General features: G+C 43.7%; 1 protein-coding gene across 1 annotated transcript in view; it reads left to right on the top strand.

Annotated features, from left to right (window-relative positions):
• Positions 1-26,636, top strand: part of rasgrf2b (Ras protein-specific guanine nucleotide-releasing factor 2b) — a 155,423-nt gene that overhangs the window by 43,408 nt on the left and 85,379 nt on the right. The window contains exons 3-5 of the mRNA XM_052020666.1: positions 786-933; positions 8,188-8,277; positions 18,612-18,865. Of these exons, the coding sequence (XP_051876626.1) occupies positions 786-933; positions 8,188-8,277; positions 18,612-18,865 (492 nt within the window). The remainder of the gene's footprint in view (positions 1-785; positions 934-8,187; positions 8,278-18,611; positions 18,866-26,636) is intronic.

Below are 26,636 nucleotides of genomic sequence, written 5' to 3'. Positions count from 1 at the left end.
AAGCTTTGTTGCATGCTTCTAACAACACAAGGGAAGATTTGATACATTTTCTAAAATGTCACACAAAATTAACAGTGCAGTGTGCAATCGCTAACTGAAATGTGTGTGCCTCCTTGTTCAGATAATTTATCATCGATACACAGTTTCAGTGTAAATGTCGGTCTGTGTAAACTGGGTTCAGGTTATCAGGATGTGGGATAAGAACTACAAACACCGACCATCCTACAGGATATAATGTGGGCACACGGTGGGAATGAAAAGTGTAGATTTAGTGCAGTGGGTTCCTGATGGTCTGCGTGGATTTGGGGGCCCAAATGGCCTATTTCTGTGCCGTTTTCGTCTATGACCCTCTATACTTCCTATGAGGTATAAATCAATCCAGAGTACAAACGATAGTTCTGCCTTGAAACTAGATACAAATGCAAGAACGGTTCAGGTTTTTTGTGTAGCACCTTTCTTGGACTGAAGTCTTTCCCGCAACATAAAATCTATCTTTTTAAGGGATATGGTTAATTTATTGTATATTTTTGCTTTTGTTTCAGCACTTATTCCAAAGTTTAGATTCCATTAGTACTAACTCTTAGATATATAAATGAGTGCATGGGGAAAATGCAAAGCAGGTATCCTGTTACCAGACAATCTCCAATAAAGGTGTTTTTTCTAGGTGTTCGTGGTTTATTGTTTCAAAACCCAGTTCACTATTTACATTGCAAACCAATTAGTGAAACTTTTGTGTTCAGTTGCAAGGGGCATTGCATTCATTGATTGTTTCTCTTTTCTCCTAGTTACTGTGATATTGTAATTGAACGAGAGATACTGATGCAGAAGTACATCCATCTGCTTCAGATCGTGGAGACAGAGAAAATCGCAGCCCATCAACTCCGACAGCAACTTGAGGATCAAGACACTGAAATTGAGAGATTGAAAGCTGAGGTCAGTCGTCTGAACGATTAAAAAAAAGTATTTTTTTCTGATGGGTTGCTAGGAAGGAAAATATAGTTGGAAGTTTTTTTTCTCGAGCACCTTTGGTCCGTCCACCATAACAGCTGAGATCTCCTGGGGGCCAGCCATGTTAATTCCACTTCCCATTCCCACACCAACACGTCTGTCCATGGACTCCTCCACTGCCAAGCTGAGGCTAGACACAGATTAGCGGAACACACCTCATGTTCTGCCTTTGGGAGTCTCCAACCTGACGGCATGAACATTGATTTCTCTAACTTCCGGTAACCCCTCCCCTCTTCCCCCCCCCCCACCCCCTTTGTTTTCCCTTATCCCACCAGTCCCCTTTACCCCTTCCCCTTCCCCTCCCCCGTCCTCTCGATCTGCCCATCACCCACACGCCTCCCTCCCTGTATTCCATGGTCCACGGTCCTCTCCCATCAGATTCCATCTTCCTCAGCCCTTTGCTTCTTCCACCTGTCACCTCCCAGCTGCTGACATCACTCCCCTTCATCCCCCCTCCCCCACCCACACCTACCCCCCTCACCTGGACCCACCTTTCACCCCCCCAGCCTGTGCTCCTCCCCCTCCCCCCACCCTTTTATTCTCGGCTTCTGCCCTCTTCCTTCCCAGTCCTGATGAAGGGTCTCGGCTCGAGACATTTCCCTCCACGGATGCTGCCTGACCCGCTGAGTTTCTCCAGCATTTTGTGTGTCGCTCCAGATTTCCAGCATCTTTTTTCTCCTCCATGTTGCTTTATTCCAATTTGCTGTCTGACAGAGAAGTGACTTTGCTACATGACGAACTCACAGATCCTCCGTGTTTGGGACAAGGTTAAACCATTCAGTTTAATGGTTCAGAGGATGGGTTGGGTTAGACTAAATATTCTGCAAATGACCAGTTTGATTCATTTGGCTTTCCTTTTTATTTGGAAAACCAAAGCTCAGGTATTTTGAAGCTCAGTCTGAAGGTTTGCTGCGGTAGAAATCACCCTGAAATGTTGCCAGGTAACAAACATATTTTACATTGTAAGAGTGGATAAATTCAAGACAGTGCAAGAACATAGAACATAGAACACTACAGCACAGTCCAGGCCCTTCGGCCCACAATGTTGTGCCGACATTTTATCCTGCTCTAAGATCCAACCCTTCCCTCCCACATAGCCCTCCACTTTTCTATCATTCTCTATCTAAGAGTCTCTTAAATGTCCCTAATGTATCTGCCCCCACAACCTCTGCCGGCAGTGCGTTCCACGCACCCACCACTCTCTGTGTAAAGAAACTTACCCCTGACATCCCCCTTATACCTTCCTCCAATCACCTTAAAATTATGCCCCCTTGTGTTAGCCATTTTCACCCTGGGAAAAAGTCTTTGCCTGTCCACTCGATCTCTGCCTCTTATCATCTTGTACACCTCTATCAAGTCACCTCTCGTCCTCCTTCTCTCCAAAGAGAAAAGCCCTAGCTTGCTCAACCTATCCTCAAACAACATGGTCTCCAATCCAGGCAACATCCTGGTAAATCTCCTCTGAACCCTCTCTAAAGCTTCCACATCCATCCTATAATGGGGCGACCAGAACTGAACACAATACTCCAAGTGCGGTCTAACCAGAGTTCTATAGAGCTGCAACATTACCTCACGGCTCTTGAACTCAGTCCCCCGACTAATGAAGGCCAACACACCACACGCCTTCTTAACAACACTATCAACCTGCATGGAAACCTTGAGGGATCTATGGACGTGGACCCCAAGATCCCTCTGTTCCTCCACACTGCTAAGAGTCCTACCATTGACCTTGTATTTTGCCTTCAAATTCGATCTTCCAAAGTGTATCATTTCACACTTATCCTGGTTGAACTCCATCTGCCACTTCTCAGCCCAGCTCTGCATCCTATCAATGTCCTGTTGTAACCTACAGCAACCTTCTACATCATCCACAACACCACCAACCTTCGTGTTAACTGCAAACTTACTAACCCACCCTTCCACATCCTCATCCAAGTCATTTATAAAAATCACAAAGAGCAGGGGTCCCAGAACAGATCCCTGCAGAACACTACTGGTCACTGACCTCAGGGCAGAATACGCTCCATCTACAACCACCCTCTGTCTTCCAATCATCTGGCACTACTCCTGTGGCAAGTGAAGACGCAAAGATCATCACCAAAGGCGCAGCAATCTCTTCCCTCACTTCCTGTAATAACCTTGGATATATCCTGTCCGGCCCCTAATGTTTTTCCAAAGTTCCAGCACACCCTCTTTCCTCATGTCGACATGCCCTAGCGTATCAGCCTGTTGTACGCCATCCGCTCTCCTCTTCTCCCGCCTCCCCTTCTGCACTACATGACCAGGCTCAGTTCTAGATACCTGGCCACTGTGGCTTTCTTCTGGTAGGCCCCCCTCCACCCCCCAACAGTGTCCAAAGCGGTATATTGAGGGGAATGGCGACAGGGATACTCTGCACTACCTGCCTATTCTCCGTCCTTCTCCTGACAGTCACCCAGCTACCTGCCTCCTGCAGCCTTGGAGTGACTGCCTCCCTGTGGCTCTTATCTATGAACTCCTCGTTCTCCTGTAGGAGCTGAAGGTCAACCAGCTGCAGCTCCAGTTCGACTGAGAAGATGGCCATGTGTGGAGGCAGATCTTTGGTTTTGCATTGATGCTTGATGGTTTGGTTCAGAATTTGATTAGTGGAAGTGATCATTCCATGATTAAGTATTTCAACATCATGTATCTACTCTAAATGTTATTGTATGCAATGATCAGTTCAGGGAATTAAAATCAGGAGCACACTCTGAGTGATCATTGTGAAAGGATTGTGTCAATAAAATATATTGCAATGTAAAAGTGGCAGCTTTTATGTTGGAGTATTGACTCTGAACATTTGAGCAAATGAAAGCAATGAATCATTAGAATTAATAATTTGTTTAGAATCCTGACAGCAATCAGGATAAACAGTTGTGGTGTAGACCAAAAATCCATTGGCAGTCAATTAGTAAAAGGACAATACAGATTTTGCAATTCCAATGTTATGCTTGGGATCTTAAACTTGGAAAGATTACACACTGTTCCGAGATGCTGTGGAAAACGGGATTGATCAGATGAAAATGCCGATGTGATGTGCAGCACATACAGTGTGTTTACAAAATGCTAATGATATTTGGATCAGTTGCAATGTTATACATCATAATTAGCCATGCCGTTTAGACATTCCACTGAAGTAGTAAGTTTAATGAGGTGAAAAATGCTCCATTTGCTTCAAATACAGCAAATTTTTATTAATAGAAGCCATTGTCCACAGAAATACATGTAAATTACAGGCAGCAGTAAGCCCCTCTTTCCAGTGAACCTCTCCACAGGAGCAAATAGTTTTAAACACACTTTTCAGCCCTGTTGAGTAATGACATAGCTTCTGCTTCAAGCAACACCACCATCTCTCAAATCTCATGTTACTGAGGCCCTTCTGTCCTTTGTATTTAATATTTCATCTGTGGATCTTCGGCGTAAGACCTCAACTGGTGGAAACATTTGTCAAAATTGATTGATTTCAGATTGACGAAAGACAGTTCGCAAAGAGTCGATTTAGAGTTGTACAGCAATGTAGCACGGAAAGAGGCCCTTTGGCCCAACAATGGGCCAAATGGCCTACTTCTGGTCCTTTGTCTTGTGATCTTCTGACCACGGTGCCCACCCAGCTAGTCTCAATTACCTGCGTTCGGCCCAAATCCCACTCCCCACCCCTCCATGTACCTATCCAAGTGCTTCTTCAATGATACTGTTGTACCTGCCTCACCCACTTCCTCTGGCAGCTCGTTCGTATACTCACCACCCCCTGTGTGAAAAAGTTGCCCCTCAGGTCCCTTTTAAATCTTTTCCCTCTCACCTTAAACCTATGCCCCCTAGTTTTGGACTCCCCTACCCTGGGGAAAAGACTGTTACCGTCCACCTTATCTATGCCTCTCATAACTTTAAACATTTCTATCAGGTCGCCCCTCATTCCCCTACGTTCCAAGGAATAAAGACCCAGCCTGGCCAACCTCTGCCTATAACTCAGGCCCTCGAGTCCTGGCAACATCCTCGTAAATCTTCTCTGTGCTCTTTCCAGTTTAACCACGTCTTTCCTATAACAGGGCGACCAAAACTGTACCCAGTGCTCCAAGTGCAGCCTCACCAACGACTTGTACAACTGCAACATAATGTCCCAACTCCTGTACTTGGTGCCCTGACCGGTGAAGGCCAGCAATCAGAATCAGGTTTATTATCACTGACACATGTCGTGAAATGTGTTGTTTTGTGGCAGCAGTACAGTGCAAGACATAAGAAATTACTATGTTACAAAAATAACTAAATGGTGCAAAAGAGGAATAACGAGGTAGTGTTCATGGCTTCATGGAATCTGATGGCGGAGGGGAAGAAGCTGTTCCTGAATCATTAAGTGTGGGTCTTCAGGCTCCTGTACGTCCTCACCGATGGTAGTAACGAGAAGAGGGCATGTCCCGGGTGGTGAGGGTCCATAAAGATGGATGCCGCCTTCTTGAGGCACTGCCTCTTGAAGATTTAATAAAAAGGAAAGATTTTTAATCTAATGCTGGTAAACTCTCCAATGTCTTTGACACCACCTGGCAAACCCATACCCTTTCCCATTTAGAAGGAATAGACAGTGGATAGTGGATACACATCACTAATTTCCAAGTCCCATCCACCCTTCCTTGTAAATATATCACCGTTGTATCATTGCCGTTGGAGTCTGAAACCCAGAAGTTGTCATTCATCAGTTTTATGGAAGAAGGAATGCTGTAATTCAAGATGGTAGCTCACTGTCACCTTGTTGAGGAGGATGCATACGCCAGTCTACATTGGGGGATCGACGGTGCAGAGAGTCAGCAGGTTTAAATTCCTGGGTGTTAACATATCAGATGGCATGTCCTGGGCCCAGCACATTAATGCAATCACAAGGAAAGTGCGCCAGCATCTTTACTTTCTTAGGAGGCCAAGGAGGTTTGGCTTGTCTCTGAACACTCCAACAAACTTCTGCAGATGTACTGTTGAAAGTATCCTGACAGGTTGCATCACGGTCTGTGATGGAAATTCGAATGCACAGGAACATAAGAAGCTGCAGAGAGTAGTGGACTCAGCCCAATACATCACGGGCACATCCCTCCCCACTATCGGGAGTATCTACAGGAGGTGTTGCCTCAAGAAAGCAACATCTATCATCAAAGATCTCCACCATCCGGGCTATGTCATCTTCTCACAGCTCCCATCGAGCAGGAGATACAGAAGCCTGAAGTCCCACACCACCAGGTTCAGGAACAGCTACTTCCCTTCAACCATTCGGTTCTTGAACCAACCGGCACAACCCTGATCACTACAGTTTAGCAACACTATGACCACTCTGATCACTTTGCACTAAAGTAGACTTTTTTTGTTTCAATTGTACTTTTTCTTGGAAAAATTGTGTATAATTTATGCTTAATTTATGTTTTTCTTGTGAGTGCTGCTTATCTGATGCTGTGTGCCTGTGATGCTGCTGCAAGTAAGTTTTTCACTGCACCTGTGCACACATGGACTTGTGCATCTGACAATGAACTCGACTTTGATTAGAACGTGGCAATAGATAGATGGCCTTTGCAATGATGTGCATGAATGAATAAAAGGCTAATATTTTATCAATCCTTCACTGAAGATGATTGATGGTACACCTTTTATTGAAACAGATTTAACAATGCATGAAAATGGAGGCACAAGACTGTAGATGCTGGAAATCTGGAGCAATACACAAAATGCTGGAGGAACTCAGCAGGTCAGGCAGCATCCATGGAGGGAAATGGACGGTCAGTGTTTCGGGTCGAGACCCTTCATCAGGACTGGGAAGGAAGAGGGGAGAAGCTGGTATAAAATGGTGGGGGGAGGGGTGGAGCAAAAGCTGGTGGGTGATTGGTGGATCCAGGTGAGGGGGGGGGTGATAGGCAGGTAGGGGTGGGGGGGGAGTGGGACTGATGTCAGAAGCTGGGAGGTGATAGGTGGAAGTGACAAAGGGCTGAAGAAGATGGAATCTGATAGGAGAGGACAGTGGACCATGGAATAAAGGGAAGGAGGTGGGGAGGGGAACCAGAGGGAGGAGTGTGTGGGTGATGGGAGATGGAGAGGGCAGGGGAGGGGAAAGAGAAGGGGTGATGGGGGCCAGGGGGATAAGGGAGATCAAAGGGAGGGGGGGGGGAGGGGTTACCGGAAGTTAGAGAAAGCAATGTCCATGCCGTCAGGTTGGAGGCTACCAAGGCGGAATACGAGGTGCTGTTCCTCTAATCTGTGTCGAGCACCTTCGCTCCATGAACCGTACCAGCCGGCATCTCCCGGTGAACAGCCATTTTAATTCCACTTCCCATTCCCACACTAACACGTCTGTCCACGGCCTCCTCCACTGCCCAGTTGAGGCTAGACACAGATTAGAGGAACAACACCTCATATTCCGCCTCGGGAGTCTCCAACCTGATGGCCTCAACATCGATTTCTCCAACTTCCAGTAACCCCTCCCCTCTGTGCCCCCTTTGTTTCTCCTTATCCCCCCGGCCCCATCACCCCTTCTCTTTCCCCTCCCCTGCCCTCTCCATCTCCCGTCACCCACACACTCCTCCCTCCGCTTCCCCTCCCCACCCCCTTCCCTTTATTCCATGCTCCACTGTCCTCTCCTATCAGATTCCATCTTCTTCAGCCCTTTGTCACTTCCACCTATCACCTCCCAGCTTCTGACATCAGTCCCACTCCCCCCCCCACCCCTACCTGCCTATCACCCCCCCCCTCACCCGGATCCACCAATCACCCGCCAGCTCTTGCTCCACCCCCTCCCCCGACCTTATTCTGGCTTCTGCCCTCTTCCTTCCCAGTCCTGATGAAGGATCTCGCCCCGAAACGTGGACTGTCCATTTCCCTCCATGGATGCTGCCTGACCTGCTGAGTTCCTCCAGTATTCTCTGTGTTAACAATGCATAAATGCTGTTTAATCCCAGTAATTGCTAAATGCATAATTTTAACAGTCAAAAATACAACATTGTTGTCTAGATCTGGAAGTGAGAGAGCAGTAATGTTGCATTCAAAGTATTGCTTTCAGGTCTTTTGAGAAAGAGTTACAGGTATAATAAATGATGCAGTCAGGATCCAGACTGATGAAACGTAACTGCTCAGCCTGTGACTTTATCTGAGGATCATGCCCACTGTTCCCATGATCATTTTTGATTTGTTTCCAAGATTGTAGCTGTGAACAAGACCAAGGAACGGATGCGTCCATACCAGGGAAATCCCGAGGATGAAGACCCGGATATTAAAAAGATTAAAAAGGTGACACGATATTAAATGAAGTTACTAATATACAGTTAATACACTTCATCTGTTGGCATGGGTTGCTGGATGAAGATTTTCTGTATTTTCCCTTTGAAGCAATTTTTATACTGCCAAATAAGTTTTTGGTTTGTTTGAATGTCCATTTGTAGAGGAGATTTAAAACCTGCCTAGAACTTGAAATGTATTAAATAGTTTGGACTTTCGTTAGCTTGAAAGTCTTAACCACAATTCAACTTTCATCATGCAGTCTCGGCACAGGAAGGGATAAGGTAGTGCAACTCAAAGCACACCAGCTGTATGGAAATACTGATCCAAACAAAATCAGTTCTGGCTTGCTTTTCTAATACCTCCACATCAAACGCACAACTGAAGTGAATTAGACTATTGTGAAAACATTCAAAATAATGCTGTCAATATACTCTTCTAGAAATCATGAACTCTGGATATGCACTACCTCTGTAAAAATAAAACATTGAATTATCTTTCATTTCTGTAAGAAAAGAAAAGTTGTTTTCTATAAAGAGGGCTGAAATTATACCTGACCCCTGCCACATGCCTGAGGCTTTTCTGTTGGCATGGTTGCTGGATATTCAAACAAAAAATGCTTCCAGTAATTCGATGTGGTGGAATAAAAGTTGCGTCAAAGAGAATATATCATGGATTGTTCAGAAAATCATCTCTTCATCTAGCAGTCCATGCCAATAGATAAAATGCTTTTTCCTTTCCTGGGTGTAGGGCTTCAGGTGATGGATGCTTTGACACTGATGGGAAAAGGCCATAAAAAGGCTGAATGTTCATGCATACCATCATATCGAATTCACAGAACAAAAAAATAGATAACTTAGCTCAGCTGCTCCTCTGCTTGTGTTTATACTCGTGATATGTGACTCTGGCTATAGTGTTCAATAAAAACATGAGCCAAATTCATTACAGATGTTAAACTCGGAATCAATGGCTAAATGTTACTGTCTGTAGTTGAGGAATGTTTGATGTATTTGCTAAATGAGGATTTCTGGCTGGAAGAAATCTCTAGGATGGAACTGCATGATGCGTTATAAGCTTTTTATTTCCATTAAATGTCGCCTTTGGTGACAGCGGGTGCTGTATCAGACAGGACATAAAATAAGATTAACTAATTAGGATTAGCATTACTTGCATTGAAAATATTTGTATATTTTGCAAAATTTATCAAAGGTGTCAATGGATAACAGTTGTATTTTCATGACACTCTCCATCTATTATTTTAATGCAGAAATGTACATTTAAATGCATTAATGCCGTCATGACAAAAGAATGTGAAATGTTAATTTACTGTTGAGGCCTGATAAATTCTAAAATAGAGACCAACAGATTAGTCGAAGAGATGATGACCTTTGGCTTTTAGGGTAGGGAAGTTGTGTCTTGTTTTGCTCTATTAGCATTTTTTATTGTAGAAGGAAGGAGAAATAAAGTGCTCAGTAGCATGTTTGTCAAAGTACCATTATGTGTGACTGGTATACGGAAACATTACATTCTGACACTGTAGGGAAACATTTGCAAACACCTGGGTGCTACTACAGAGTGGCAATGATACAGCCCTTTATACATTCTGCCAGGTTTTCTAATCCATTGACTTGTCAGGGATGAAGCATGTTGGTCAAGGTTATGTATCACCTGTTCCTGATGCTGCTCAGGATGAGCTTCATTGTACAAAACCGAAGCTAGACCTTTAAGACAATGTGACATTTGATGAAATGTATGAAGGAAATTCACAAGGGCTATTATGTAAGAAAGAGAGGTCTCTGGGTTATGACAGAATAGTTCAGAATGGAACCAGACAAGTATAGAGCCAAGCTAACCAATAATGATGAGGCATTGAACGATGCTGGTGAGGCATCCTTCATGTAAAAAGATAGCTGTTGGTGGTTTACATGTGTAGTTGAATGACTAGTCAGGAAAGAAAAGCATAGAAGGCTTGGCCAGAGACAAAGGTAGACATTGAAAAGGTGGAGTGGTGCAAAGTTTGGGATACAGATGTCTGGCACCTTGGCCATCAGTGGAGGACTTTTGGAGTAGTGGAGATTAGAATGAGACAGCACAAAAGTAACAGAGCTTTAAACTTGTGGTGACAGTAGAACTGTGCAGCGTTACAGTGGCGTACACTAGTGATTTTCCTGAGAGCTCAGACGTGGCGTTTAAGCTCTGGGTTATAATAGGATGCCACGATTGCTCATGGTCTTCACCCTGAGATGTTGGAGTCAGTGGGGGAAAAATGCATTCTGCCACTCAAGTTGGTGAATGACTTCAGCCTTCTCAAGGATGAGATAGTCTCATTATTTATCCTGGACTGGATATCAGCCAAAAGAGAAGTGCAGCTACGTATTAGTTAAGTATCATCCCCCATCTGGGGGAGCATCCTGCAGTGGGGTTGTGGATGGAGATTAAGAAATGTCAGACAGAAGATGCACCCACAGATCCTTCCACTAAGCCCATCCCTGACTGCAGTTCAGGGCATGGAAAGGAGCATTCCCACTGATACTGCCTTTTGCAGTGAAACACTCCCTCAGTGCTGCACTGGGGTATCAAGAGTGTTGTGCTTGTGTCTCTGGTATGAGAGTTGGTCCCACAGGTGATGGGAGGTGATGGAGCTCCAACTGAGCCACAGCTGACAAGCAGGAGTCTGTTAGGGACCGCAGGCCTTGCAAAACCCCACAGGGATAACTGACCAAAGTTAACGGGCCTGGTCGACAAATGCGTATCTCTGAATGCAGGGCTTGGACTTCCAATTCATCCTGATCTTCAAGTTAATTCCCACTTCTCTTTTCAACATCAGAGAAGTTAAGAACGTTAGAACTAGAAGCAGGAGGAGGCCATTTGGTCCCTCATGTTTGCTGCACCATTCGGTGAGATGATGGCTGATACCATCAGTATCACTTTCCTGCACAGACCCATGGGTCTTCTGTGGGGTTTTGAAAGGCCCAATACAGAACTTCTCTCCGCACTCAGCAGTCACAGGACTGTGGTCCCTAACAATATACTCTGCAATTGAGCCTCCACAGCCTTGAGCAGAGAATTCCAAGGGTTCACCACCCTCTGGATGAAGAAATTCTTCTTCATCTTTGTTCTGAATGGCCAATCCCTGACTTGAGTCGGTGATCCCTGGTACTAGACAACCCAGCCAGATGAAACATCTACCATGTCAAGCCCTGTACAAATTCTGTACTTTTCAATGAGATCACCTCCCGTTCTAAACTCCAGAGAGCCCAGGACCAGTTTGCTTAAGGTCTCCATGAGAACTTGTCGGGCAAAGGCAATGAAGTGCCAACTTCAGCAGTTCACATCTTTCCATTCATAATGCTGATGTATCGGGGCTGAGTTAACAGGTGGATGAGCTAAATTCCTCAGCCAGCTATTAAGGCTAACAAATGATAACACATTCAAAAACATTCTACACAAATCAAACTAATAAAAATTACTTAACGTATTAAGGTCAAATACTTAAAGCATTTTAAAAACTATCAAATAAGTTCAGAAAACTTAATAAATAATAATGCTAATACTGGCCTTAATCAATGCTGAAGATAATGGGGAGAGCTGTGTGCCCCAGGCTGAACTTGGCAAAGGTTGTTTGACTGCATTCCCCAGTGTAAGCGCTGGGAAGTGTCCATGGAGAAGTGTGGTCATGGAACCACTGCCAAGAAATTCAGGACTTTCTCATTCCTACAGCTTGAGTGGAAATCCCAAAATTTCTGGCACTTCTGGGAGGAAATGTCAGCAGTTCCATCTGGAACTTCCATTACTTCCCTGCCAAATCCAGCCCAAGGATTGGCTCAGGCCGGTTATGGGCCGGTGTCTACTATCTGCTCTGATTTTTCCACCAGCAACAATGTGCGGAGATCTCTGTTTCACCCCTTTCAGATTGCTCACCACAAATGTAAGGACATTGTCACCTTGGATATTTAAGGTGAGGTCAATAGGCTGAGCAGTCCCCCCCTGCTGCATCCAATTCTTTTCACAGTTGCATAACATTTCCTCACAACAAGTGGATAAATGGACCATTCAAAAGCTGGTCTGTTCTCTTCTGGTTTAAGGAAGACTTTTCTGCTCATTTGGTTAGAACATCGATGCAAACATGTTTTATGTTTAATTTCCGGTATGGCACATGCATGGTCCATCAGCATAAAATGTATAGCTGTTCATATACAAAGGCAGCACATGGTGAAACATAGAATGAAGCACAAACTGTGTATGCCAGTAGAATTAGATCCTCAATAACTTTATAAATAACATTACAGACATACAAACCTACAAGTTAGCAGCAGCAGTAGGGCTGCACCACCATTCAGTAAGATCATGGCTGATCTGATTGTTACTGTAACTCCACATTCCTGCCTTCCTTCGCTCAATCCCTTCTGGGGACATGAGAAGGCCTTGGTGAGCAGGATTAAGGAAAACCCCAAGGTGTTCTACACGTAACTAGAGTGAAGGTAGGACTGCTCAGGGATAAAGGGGGAAACAAGGAGGTAGGGGAGGCCCTTAGTGAATACTTTGCTTTAGTGTTCACCAGGGAGAAGGACTTTGATGAATGTGAGGTCAGCACAGACCAGGCTAATGTGCTGGAGCATGTCGAGGTTAAGAAAGAGGTCGTGTTGGAGCTTCTGAAAAACATTGGGATAGATAAGTCCCCAGAGCTGGACGGGATATACCCCAGGTTATTATGGGAAGCAAGGGAAGAGATTGCTGGGACGTTGACAATGACGTTTGCATCCTCCCTGGCCACAGGAGTGGTACCAGAGGATTGGAGGATGGCAAATGTTGTTCTGTCGTTCAAGAAAGGTAATAGGGATAATCCTGGGAATTATAGACCAGTGAGTCTTACGTCAGTGGTGGGCAAACTATTGGAGAGGATTCTTAGGGACAGGATTTATGAGCATTTGGAGAAGCATATTCTATTAGGGATAGTCAACATGGCTTTGTGAGGGGCAGGTCGTGCTTCCATGAGCCGAATTGAGTTTTTCAAGGAGGTGACAAAACAAATAGACGAAGGTAGAGCGGTGGATGTGGTGTACATGGACTTTAGTAAGGCATTTGACAAAGTTCCCCAGAGGGTGGTTGTAGATGGAGGGAATGGTTATAAGATAAGATATCTTTATTAGTCACATGTACATCGAAACACACAGTGAAATGCATCTTTTGCGTAGACTGTTCTGGGGGCAGCCCGCAAGTGTCGCCACGCTTCCAGCGCCAACATAGCATGCCCACAACTTCCTAACCCGTATATCCAGAGTACCAGAGTATTCTGCCTGGAGGTCGGTGACCAGTGGTGTTCCACAGGGAATCTGTTCTGGGACTCCTGCTCTTTGTGATTTTTATAAATGACTTGGATGAGGATGTGGAAGGGTGGGATTGTAAGTTTGCAGATGACACGAAGGTTGGAGGTGTTGTGGATGGTGTAGAAGGTTGTCATAAGTTACAACGGGATATAGACAGGATGCAGAGTTGGGTGGAGAAGTGGCAGATGGAGTTTAATCCGGAAAAGTGAAGTGATGCACTTTGGAAGATTGAACCTGAAGGTGGAGTACAAGGTTAATGGCAGGATTCTTAGCAGTGTGGAGGAACAGAGGGATCTTGGGGTTCAAGTCCATAGATCCCTCAAAGTTGCCGCGCAAGTTGATAGTGTGGTTAATAAAGCGTATGGTATGTTGGCCTTCATTAGTCAGGGGACTGAATTCAAGAGCCGCAAGGTAATGTTGCAGCTCTATAGAACTCTGGTTAGACCTCACTTGGAGTATTGTGTTCAGTTCTGGTCACCTCATTATAGGAAGGATGTAGAAGCTTTAGAGAGGGTGCAGAGGAGATTTACCAGGATGCTGCCTGGATTAGAGAACATGTCCCATGAGAAAAGGTTGAGTGAGCTAGGGCTTTTCTCTTTGGAGTGACGCAGGATGAGAGGCAACTTGATAGAGGTGTATAAGATTATGAGGGGCATAGACAGAGTGGACAGCCAGCACCTTTTCCCCGGGGCGGCAATGGCCAATACCAGAGGACATCTGTTTAAGGTCAGAGGAGGAAAGTTTAGGGGAGATGTCTGATGTAGTTTGTTTTTTTACACAGGTAGTGGTGGGTGCCTGGAATGCACTGCCGGGGGTGGTGGTAGAGGCTGATACAATAGGGGCATTTAAAAGACTCTTAGATAGGCACATGGATGTAAGAACAGTGGAGGGTTATGGGCTGTGCAGGAGGGAAGGGTTAGATTGATCATGGAGTAGGTTTATATAGGTCAGCACAACAGTGTGGGCCAAAGGGCCCGTGTGTGCTGTACTGTTCTATGTCATTAAGAATTTATCTAACTCTACTTTAAAAATATTCAAAGTCACTGCTTCCACCACACTTTGAGAGAATTCCAAAGCTTCACATCCCTCTGAGAGAAAAAAATGACCTCTTCTCTCTCTTAAATGGGTGACCTCTTATTTTTAAACAGTGACCCCTGAATCTAGATTCTCAAGAGGAAACATCCCATCCCGTCCTCTGGGATCTTGTATGTTTCAATCAAATCCTCATTTATTTTTCTAAACAATAACAGATCCAAACCTTGTTTGCGTGATCTTTCCTCATCAGGCATCCCGCCCAGTCAAGTTCAGTAAACGTCCTCAGAATTGTTTCCAGCTCATTTACAGCCTTCCTTCAACACCAAAACCAATATTGTTCACAGTACTCCCAATGTTTCACTAATGCCCCACATAACTGAAACACAACCTCCCTACTTCGGTGAGACTGTGGACACAGGAATCTGGAGCAAAAATCACAAACTGCTGGAGGAACTCAGCAGGACTGTGTCCTAATGCAGGGTCTTGACCTGAAATGTCAACTATTCATTTCACAGATGCTGCTTGAGCTACTGAGTCCCTCCAGCAGTTTGATTTGCTCTCTGCTTTAGTATTCAGTCCTTCTGCCATTGAATGATAAAAATCCGCTAGCTTTCCTAATTACTTGCTGTACCTGCACACTAATCTTCTGTGCAGAACCCACTGGGACACCCAGATCCCTTTGCATCTCAGAACTCCACAAGCTCTTGCTGTTTAAATGTTATCCTTTTTTAAAACTTCTCTTGCCAAAATGGACAATTTCTGATGTCGATTTCTCACATTATACGCCATTTGCCAGATCTTTGCCTTCTCATTAAACCTATCTATATCTAGTTGCAACCTCCTTGTGTTCTCTGCACAACTTAATTTCCTATATACCTTTGTGTCTACAGCAAATTTCTTCTTTTGTTGCAACTAATCTGGTTACTTCCAGTGTAAATAAAGTAGGCTTCGATTAGCGTCGACTTTTCCTAACGAGTATCAGTGAGACCTGTAGCTGCCTAAAATTCTGCACTAGATTGGCTAGCTCTCCATCTAGTGGATTGAATTATATCGCTGGATTTTCCCATTTATTAATATTTCATTTTAGTAAGATCCACACTGCACCTTGAATTGTTAAATATAATGAATTTGCCTCCTTTAAAGCAGAAAAAAATGAAATTCTGACAAAGCCATTAAGCTTTTATACATTCGTCCACAACATAAAAAGAACTTGAGAAATGGGAGCAGGAGTAACCATCTGGCCCATCGAGCCTGCTCCGTCATTCAATAAGGTCATGGCTGATGTGGCCGTGGACTCAGATCGACCTACCTGCCTTTTCCCCATAACCCTGAATTCCCCTATTATGCAAAAATCTATCTAACTGTCTTATATATATTTAATGAGGTAGCCTCCACTGCTTCCCTGGACAGAGAATTCCACGGATTCACTACTCTCTGGGAAAAGCAGTTCCTCCTCATCTCTGTCCTAAATCTATTCCCCTGAATCGTGAGGCTATATCCCCTAGTTCTAGTCTCAATTGTAGGGACAGTGTCATGAAATATATTTCATCTTGCTCCATTCAGCAGTACACTTTTCTCTATCCCCTGCATATCCAGAAAAAACTTAGAACACTTTTTTGGACAGTAAATAATAACTTCTCCCCTTGAACAGAGCTCTGATATGTTTACCCAAGGTTTCTCATAATCACTCACTGTAAATGGAATAGCAAAGGAAACTTCAGCTTACATATTCCCCAGGGTTAGGTGGAAGCATTTCCCATTATGAATTGGTTCTAGGTCCAGTGGGCACACATTTCAAATTTTGGCCAAGTGTTACAAGGGGACCCTGACAAAAAACCTTTCTGTCCAGAGATTACTTATGGGCTGGAATTCACTGCCTGTTAGCTCAGTTCCCACAAAAGACAATAGAGAGAGAATAATTTGAAGCACAATGGGGAAAGAACTCTGTGATAGCATTGGTGAAAACCTTGGTTATCTCAAACTTCCAACGTAATTACTGTGGCAAAAAGGGGAAGATCCTCTTCTCATTTCTACCATCGGGGAGGAGGTACGGGAGCCTGAAGACACTTACTTAACAAATTAGGAACAGCTTCTTCCCCTCCGCCATTGGATTTCTGAATGGGCCATGGACACTACCTCGTTATTCCCCTTTCTTGCATTATTTATTTATTTTGTAATTTATAGATTTTTATGTCTTTGCACTGTACTGCTGCCACAAAACAACACATTTCATGACCTATAAGTCTGTGATAATAAACCTGATTCTGATCCATGGAGTAACAGGTGCGGGGACTTGGGACAAATCTCCCACCACCTCTTTTTGGAGAAATTTATGACATTAATAGGAACAAAATACGAAGTTGATTTGAAGGCAGAGAGTTAAGCATTTGTTTTTCAGACTGGAAGGTGGGAGTCAATGATGTTTCCCGGGGATCAGTGCTGGAGGCATTACCTCTTTTGACGTGTAAGGACTTAGACGTGGGTTTGTAGGATACAATGCCCAAAACTGTGGGGGATATGAAGCTTGGAAGTGTGGAAAACAGTAGGTGGACAGAAACCGATAGGCTGGCTGAATCAGAAATGACGAAAAGATGGAATTTAATCCAGAGAAATGAGAAGTGAGAGACCAGAGACGGCAGACTCTGGAATCTGGAGCATCAAACAATCTGCTGGTGGAAGTCAGCAGGTCGAGCAGCATCTGTGGAGGGTGGGGAGCGGGAAGGAATTGTCGACGCTTCTGGTTGAAGCCCTGCAGCAGGACTGAATTGTGAAAAGTGAAGAGATGCTCTTTGGCAGTAAAAGGAAAAGTTCCAAACAGTGTGGAGGTGTGAATAAATCCTTCCAATGTGACTGGGATGTTGAGTGGTCAGTGAAGTATGTGGGATCCTGGGATTAATATAGAATACAAAAGCAAGGAAGATGTATTCAGATAAAAAAAATGTTGAAAATACTTAAGGATAGTTAAAGTAAGTGGAGACAGAAACAGCGTTAACATTTCAGATCAATGACCTTTCAACACAACTGAAGTGACAATGAAGATAACTTGAATCTGCAGTAAACATTGGTTAGGCCACAACATGAGTCTGGCATCCAATCCAGGTCACTTAACTTTAAGAGGATGTAACGGTCTTGGAGACAGTGCAGGAAATGATTGAATGGTTCCTGAGATGAGAGATTTCAGCGGTAAGGTTAGATTGGAGAAACCGAGTACTTCTTTGTGCAAAGAAGGTTGGCAGGAGATTTAATCAGAGTGTACAAGATCACAACTGCATTGGCTAAGGGAAAGAGATGGAAGCTGTTCACGTGAGTGGTGCTTAAGGTGCAGGGGGACAGATTTAAAGCTTTGGCCAAAAGCTGCAAGGTAATTCTGAGATAAAACTTTTGCCCATCCACCAGCCTATCAATGGAGAAAGAGCAGAGGAATGAGACTGCCAGAGTCGATCTACCAGGAGCCTGAAGAGACTTGGTAGACAGACTGGCCTCCACCTGTGTCATCATAATTTTGTGGCTTTAATTTTTAAACAAACTTGGCTCCGTTGTTGTCAAGAAATAAACAAAGGACTTCGATTGTTAACTATTCCCTGTTTCCGCGTTATGTCTGTTTATTCTGATTAAATTAACACGGGGAGCAAAATGCAGCACAAAAGGTGTTCCTTTAACTCTGCAGTCATTTAGAAAATATATCCTGAAAATTTCCTGATGCTAGTGAGTTTGCAATGAAAAGAAAGTTGTTTGCAAAAGTGTCAATTACAAGAGATTTCAGCATTTCCACAGTTCATGTTTTGAGTGACAAAGATAGAATAATGTTACGTCTGTAGCAGTACCAAGTGCCATCTGGGATGTTGCAAATGTATAATTAAACCACTGTGAAATGAAGCTATCACGGCAGTCTGTGCTGCCAGAGGAGTATTCTGTGTAGGTGTGCTCCTGCTAACGATACTTCAGCAACCTTCTGTTTTGTTTCCTTATCATTGTTACTTCCAGGTTCAGAGTTTCATGAGGGGTTGGCTGTGTAGAAGGAAGTGGAAGACGATCGTTCAGGATTACATCTGCTCCCCCCATGCAGAGAGCATGAGGAAAAGGAACCAAATAGTCTTCAATATGGTAGAAGCAGAATCTGAGTACGTGCAGCAGCTGTATGTCTTGGTCAACTGTTTCCTGAGGCCCCTCAGGATGGCGGCCAGTTCAAAGAAGCCCCCTATAAGTCACGATGATGTCAGCAGCATTTTCCTCAACAGGTATTTGGTACATCCTTGCTTGAGATAATACCTCCCTGTGTAATTTCATTTGTAATTTCTAGTGAAATATTTTCCTTGAGGAATGTGGCACATGTCCCTTTTTGCTTAACTTGTGATCGTGGGTGGTTCCAGTCCCTTGCATTGATATCAGACCTGCATTTATATAGTGGCCTTCAAACCACTAGTGATTTTAAAGCAAACTTCAGAAGTGTAATTGCTGTCGTAACTCAGGAAAATGTGCATACCATTTACAGAAAACAAGGCCATAAAAGCAGAATAGATTTATTTTAGTGATATTAATTGTGGGATAAGCATTGCCTAGGATACTAGGCTTCTTGAAATGGTAGCACAGAGTTTGCATTCAGATAATAGATCACACAGAGCAATGATTTATTGTCCTGAAAGAAAATGACACTTGCTTAGTAACAGTACTTTTATCAGCATCAGTTATAAAGTGAAGTTTCTGGAGGGAAATTGGAACCTATAAGTTTTTGACTTAAAGGCAACATGATACCCACCCAGCCAAACCTGGCACGCAAAAAGCAAGAGCTAATTGTATGGCTGTATTAAACCTTAACAGACCTCAGTCTGACTACCAAGTATTGGGCTACACAGGGTAGGAAGTATATTGAGGCTACAGAGAGAGTGAAATACAAATCTCTTTGGCTTCTGTCTGGTGTGAAGAATACCAATGCTAAGAAGGAAATGAAAGAATCATTCTCTGTTATACTGAAATTCATGCTGTTCTAATGTGTTTAAAAGATTGAAAATGTAGGAGGAGATAACTGAAGGCAGCCTGTTTCCAGTAGATACGGAGTGCACAATAACAGATCATGGATGCAAAATTCACGGCAAGAGATTTAGAAGAGAGGGCCTAGAGAGTTACAGACAAGGATTGAGGAGAGCGTCTGTATAGATGAATAAAACAAGTGCGTAGAAGGAAGAAGGAAACCTGACTGTTTGCTGAAATGGAGGCCAAATGTTGACACTGATTCACTTCATATTTTAAATTTCTATATGAAGAGACAAAAGTGGTATAAGGTAGATGTGAATAGATTTGGTTAAGTATTAGGAATGGTCTTTGTAGTTAAGGAGACTGAAGGACTATACATACCGATTTATCTGAAACTGATGTTTTTTTTTAGAATGGGATGTGACATGGCTTTGGAATGCCTTAAATGTGAGGAGCTCTATAAATTGTTCTATATCTACGTGTACATTGCTGCATGAGGTTATGTTATAATATTTATGACGGAGAGCTGGCTTTAATATGGACAAGAAAGGGAACCAGACATGACTACCAATGGCTGTATTGATCCAGGATAATATTACAGTTATCCAGAAGGAGGATACACCTAAGATTCAGAGAATGTATCTACTTGGTTAGAATTAAGAAGAAAGAACAGTAAAGCACTGGACAGGCCATTGGGGAGCAGTGAAACTGTTAAATTGTTGGATGTTTACAATACACTCTCCAAAATTGAGAAAAAGATAGAAAAATGTTAAAGCAATAAGGCAATAATAGGATGGGATTTCAATTATTTTAATTATCCTAATAAAGCCAAGGGGGAAATAGAGAAAAGTGATAGGAGACTAAAGAATAAAACTATGGCAGAAGAATTCTCTTAAACATTCCATCTCGAGCTCAACAAAAAGGAAAGTGAGCTGGGGAGCAAAGCAGGGCAGGTAGAATGTTTCAAAAGTGGTCATAATATAATTACCTTTAAAGAAATAGTGAAAAGGGATGAAATGACACAGCTGGAACATAACCAGTGCTGTTTGTAAATGCTGGGTGCTGAGGCAGAACATGTTCAAGCCCACCACCCAACCAGAGGGGGAATGGGAACTGTCCAAAGCTGGCCTTCCCAAAATGACAGGTGAAAGAGAAGCTAAAACGAACAGGAGAAAGTTCACTGCAAATGTCAGGTGCAGAATAAAATTGAAAACCTGGCATATTGAAAGAGGAATCGTCAACCCTTTTTGAGGCCAGACCTTCAAACACTTACGGTAAGTTGTAATTTTTAAGCAATTCAGTAACAAATTAAAAAGCAAATACTGAATTAACCAAACTAAGCAGACACTCTAGAGTTCAGTGAAATGACATTGATTGCATTGAAATATATAGAACTCTGACGGGGTTTGATGGCAGATACCCAAGGATGCTTCCCCTGGCTGTGATATCTAAATCCAGGAGCCAGTCTGGAGATCAGTGCTCAGCCATTCAGCACTGAAGTAAAGTAGAATTTTCTTCACCCAGAGAGTAGTGAATTTTTGGAATTGTCGACCCAGAGGCTCAGTCACTGAGTATATTCAAGACCGATATCATTACTTTTTTAGATGCGAGGGGAATCTAGGGATATGTGAATAGTCCAGGAAAGTGGCTCTGAGATAAAAGATCAGCTGTAAATGTATTGAAGAGCAGATCAGAGTAACAATTAAAAACATAGCTAAAGGAAAGGGCCACTGAAAGAGCTTGTGTGGAGGCAGCTGGCATGACTAAAGTACCAAATGAATACTTTGTGTGTGTGTCTTCACAAAAGAAGAGGGTGCATTAACGGTGCAGTTAGATGGCAAGGGATTAGAGATAATGGCAATTAATTTGATATAAAAGAACTGCTGAAATGCCATTATTAAGCTAATTATTAGTTAACCAATTATCTGCTTCAATAGGTTGCCAAGCAAACAATGATGAAGATAGCAAATGCTCCTCCTTAGGTGTGGGAGTGGAGTATTACAAGGTGAAGAAGTAACTGTTGGAAGAGCAACAGTCAATGTTTGAGGTCAAAGACCTTCAGCAGAACTGGAAAACTTCTGAAACAAGGATGGGTAGAGAGGACAGAAGGAGTGTCTGTGACAGAGTGGAAACCAAAGTTGCCCTTTAAAAGCTGACAGAGAAGAAATAAGGAAACAAATTGAAACAGAAAGGTACAGCCACATCTACGGAGAGAGAGAAATTGAAAAATGGTGCATACCTGAAATTATTAAATTCAACGTAAAGCCCCAAGAGCTGCAACACATCCAGACGTACGATGACTGCTGAGCTTACAATGGGATTGTTCGAGCTAGGTAGGAACCAATGACAGAGAGGTCAGAGAGGGAGTGAGATGGAGAATTAAAGTGACAAATGGCTAAGAGTCATCCCTATGGTCTGGATAACGATGTTCTGCAGACAGATCGTCCAATCTGCATTTCATTTCTCCAATGTAGAGAACAATACATAATTTTGCTCTAAAGGCATCTGTTGTTTGATAAACGATTGAATGTTGTAATGTTGTAGCAGTGGAACACATTGATGCAGTCACAAATGGCAGGTATTCAGAAAATAGAAGAATGTGATATTAAAATAATTTGTGTCTGTAATTGGCTAAGAGATTGGAACAAAAGTAGGATATTTTTCTGAATGAAAAGAACTCTGTAGTGGAGTCCCCAGAGATCACTATCAGACCTCTTTGTTTTCTGATCAAACATAAACGATATGATGTTGAAGTGTGGGGATGATACAAAGTTTCATAGTCAATCTCGAGGAACGATAGGGTCTTTCAAGAGGCTGTTAGATCGGTATATGGAGCTGAGTAAAATAGAGGGCTATGGGTAAGCCTAGTAATTTCTAGGGTGGGCACATGTTCGGCACAGCTTTGTCGGCCGAAGGGCTTGAATTGTGCTGTAATTGTTCTATGTTCTATGTAACGTAGAAGAAAACCTCAACCCACTGCAATTCACCTACCACAGAAACAGGTCTACAGTGGACCCCATCTCCCTGGCCCTACACTCATCTCTGGAGCATCTGTTCAGTAAAGACACCTACGTTAGACTATTGTTTATTGACTACAGCTCTGCCTTCAATACTATAATCTCAAGCAAACTCATCACCAAACTCTGAGACCTGGGTCTCAACACCTCCCTCTGCAACTGGATCCTTGACTTCCTGACCAACAGACTACAATCAGTGAGGATAGGCAGTAACACCTCCAGCACGACTATTCTCAACACTGGTGTCCCACAAGGCTGTGTCCTCAGCCCCCTGCTCTACTCCCTATACACTCATGACTGCATGACAAGATTCTGCTCTAACTCCATCTACAAATTTGCAGATGATACCACCACAGTGGGCCATATTTCAAATAACGATGAGTTGGAATACAGGAAGGAGATAGAGAGATTAGTGACATGGTGTCATGACAACAACCTTTGCCTCAATGTCAATAAAACAAAAGAGCTGGTCATTGACATTGGAAAGGGGGCAGTGTACATGCACCTGCCCACACCAATGATGCTGAGGTTGAGAGGGTTGAGAGCTTCACAAATGGATCATCACAAATGGAAAATGGATCAGTAACTGGAGGTGAAAATAAAAAACAGTGCAGATGCTGAAATTGTGAAATAAAAACAGAAAATGTTGGAAACACATACAATTGTACAGATGATGCTGCCATAGTGGGTTGGATCTCAATAATGAGACGGAGTTCAGGAATGAGAGACAGAGCCTAGTGCCATGGTGTCATGACAACAACCTTTCCCTCAATGTCAGCAAAACTAAGGAGCTGGTCATTGACTTCAGCAAGTGGGCTGGAGTACATGCCCCTGTCTGTATCGGTGGTGCTGAGGTGGTTGAGAGCTTCAAGTTCCTCGGTGTAAATAACCAACAATTTGCCCTGGTCCAGCCACTGGGTTGCTATGACCAAAAAAGCTCACCAACGAATCAACTTCCTCAGAAGGCTCAGGAAATTCGGTGTGTCCCCGATGACCTTTACCAATTTTTATGGATGCACCATAGAAAGCATCCCATCACAGCTTGTGTGACAACTGCTCTGCCCAAGACCGCAAGAAATTGCAGAGAGTTGTGAAGACAGCCAAGTCCATCACGAAAACCAGCTCCCCCTCCATTGTCTCCGTCCAACTGGATAACTGATAAATTGGTTTATTATTGTCACATGTATCGAGATGCAGTGAAAAGCTGTTGTGTGCGTGCCATCCAAACAGATCATTCCAAACATAAGTATATGGAGCTTGTACAAAAGGAAAACCAGAATGCAGAATATGGTGTTACAGTTACAGAGAAGGAGCAGTGCAGGCAGACAATAAGCAGCCAACATAATCAACCTATCCCCTGCCTGTATGTACTGCTCCCCCTCCCACCACCTTCTTATTCTGGCTGCTACCTTCTTCCTTTCCAGTCCTGATGAAGGGTCTCACCCTGAAACGTCGACTGTTTATTTCCCTTCATGGATGCTGCCCGACCTGCTGAGTTCCTCCAGCACTTCTTGTGTATTGCTCCAGATTTCAGCATCTGCAGGATTTCTTGTGTCAACATAATCAAAGACCCCGCCCACCCTGGACATTCTTTCTTCTCCTCTCTCCCATCGGGCAGATGATACAAAAGCCTGAAAGCACGTACCCCCAGGCTCAAGGACAGCTTCTATCCTGCTGTTATCAGGTTCTTGAATAGCCTCTGTATGCTAAGGATGACCTCTTGATCTCCCAATCTACCTCGTCGTGGCCTTGCACTTTATTTGTCTGCCTGCACTGCACTTTCTCTGTAACTGAAACATTATATTCTGCATTCTGTTTTTTCTCTTTACTACCTCTATGTAGTTATGTATGGCATGATCTGACTGGATTGCGATCTACTCGTTACTTTTACTACAATCGTCCTACACTTTTACACTTTACTCTGTACTCTGCGACTGTTTTTACCCTGTAGTCCCTCAATGCACTGTGTAATGAATTGATCTGTACGATCGGTATGCAAGACAAGCATCTCACTGTATCTCAGTGCATGTGACAATAATAAAACCAACAGCAATACCACTTAGCAAGTCAGGCAGCATTTACAGAAAGAGAAACAGAGTTAATATTTCAAACTTGAGATGTTTTGTCAGTGCTGAGTGTTCCCAACATTTTCTCTTTTGATTTCAGTAATCAGTTGGCAAAAAAAGAACAAGATGGGGGAGTGAGAATTTATACTGAAGATTTGTTAAAATCCTGAACATACCACCTGGAGGGTTGATGCAATCACATTCCATGGTGACTTTCAGAGTTGAGGGGGAAAAGTTAAGTTTAGACCAAAGTGGAGGACTTTTTCAAAGGACCAACAGAGGCATGACGGCCCGAATGGCCTCCTTCGCTGCTGTGAGAGTTTATAATTCACGATTGTATCCATTGAAAACTTTTATTATGGGGCCAGTGATTGTCATACGCAAGGATCGATGAATAGTGGGTCATAGAGCACTACAGCACAGAAACAGGCCCTTTGGCCCATCTAGTCCATGCCAACCTGATCTTCTGTCCAGTCCCGTCTACCTGGCCCTGGACCATATCCCTCCAAATCCCTCCCATCCATGTACCTGTCCAAACTTCTCTTAAATGTGACAATTAAACCCACATCCACCACTTCCACCGGCAGCTCGTTCCACACTTGCACCACCCTCTGAGTGACGAAGTTTCCCTTCAGATTCTCCTTAAATATTTCACCTTTCACCCTAAACCTATGTCCTCTAGTTCTAGTCTCACCCAACCTGAGGGGAAAAGGCCTGCATGCATTCACCCTATCTATACCCCTCATAATTTTATAAACCTCTATAAGATCTCCCCTCACTCTCCTGTGCTCCAGGGAATAAAGTCCAAACCTATTCAACCTTTCCCTGTAGGTAGGCCTCCCACGTACTAAGCATCTCTTTCCTGTAGGTAGGTGACCAGAACTGCACACAATACTCCAAATTCGGCCTCACTAACATCTTATGCAACTTCAACATAACATCCCAACTCCTGTACTCAGTGCCCTGATTTATGAGGGTCAATGTGCCAAAAGATCTCTTTACAACCCTATCTACCTGTGACACCACTTTCAAGGAACTATGGCTCTGTATTCCCAGGTCCCTTTGTTCTACCGCACACCTCAGAGCCCTACCATTCACTGTGTAAGTCTTACCCTGGTTTGTCCTCCCAAAGTGCATCACCTCACACTTGTCTGCGTTAAATTCCATCTGCCATTTTTCAGCCCATTTTCACAGCTGGTCAAGATCTGTCTGCAAGCTTTTGATAGCCTTCCTCGCTGTCCACTACACCCCCAATCTTGGTGTCATCCACAAATTTGCTGATCCAGTTTACCACACTATCATCTAAATCATTAATAGAGATGATAAACAACAACAGGCCCAGCACCGATCCCTGCGACACACCACTGGACACAGGCCTTCAATCAGAGAGACAACCATCTACTACCACTCTCTGGCTTCTCCTGCTAAGCCAATGTTGAATCCGATTGGCTACTTCATCCTGAATGCCCAGTGACTCCCATGTGGTACTTCGTCAAAGACCTTGCTAAAGTCTATGTAGACAACATCTACTGCCTTTCCCTCATCGACCTTCTTGATAACCTCCTTGAAGAACTCTGTAAGACTGGGCAGACATGACCTAACACGCGCAAAGCCATGACAGAGACACAAGAAATTCTGCAGATGGTGCAATCTGGAGCAAAACACAAAAAATGCTGGAGGAACTCAGCAGGTCAGGCAGCATCTATGGAGGGAAATAAACAGTCGACGTTTTGGACTGAGATCCTTCAACAGGACTCAGCCTCGGCCCGAAACGTCGACTGTTTATTTCCCTCCATGGATGCTGCCTGACCTGCTGAGTTCCTCCAGCACTTTTTGTGTATTGCTCCCGAGTGCAGCATCTGCAGAATTTCTTGGGATTCTCTTTCACCCTGTCTGCCAGAGCACCTCATATACTCTTTTTGCCCTCGATTTTTCTCTTAAGTATTCTCTTGCAT

Source organism: Pristis pectinata, chromosome 7 (genome assembly GCF_009764475.1).
Source record: "Pristis pectinata isolate sPriPec2 chromosome 7, sPriPec2.1.pri, whole genome shotgun sequence".
Classification (NCBI taxonomy): Eukaryota; Metazoa; Chordata; class Chondrichthyes; order Rhinopristiformes; family Pristidae; genus Pristis; species Pristis pectinata.
Note: the sequence above shows the minus strand (reverse complement) of the source record. Positions and strands in the feature narration are given on the sequence as shown.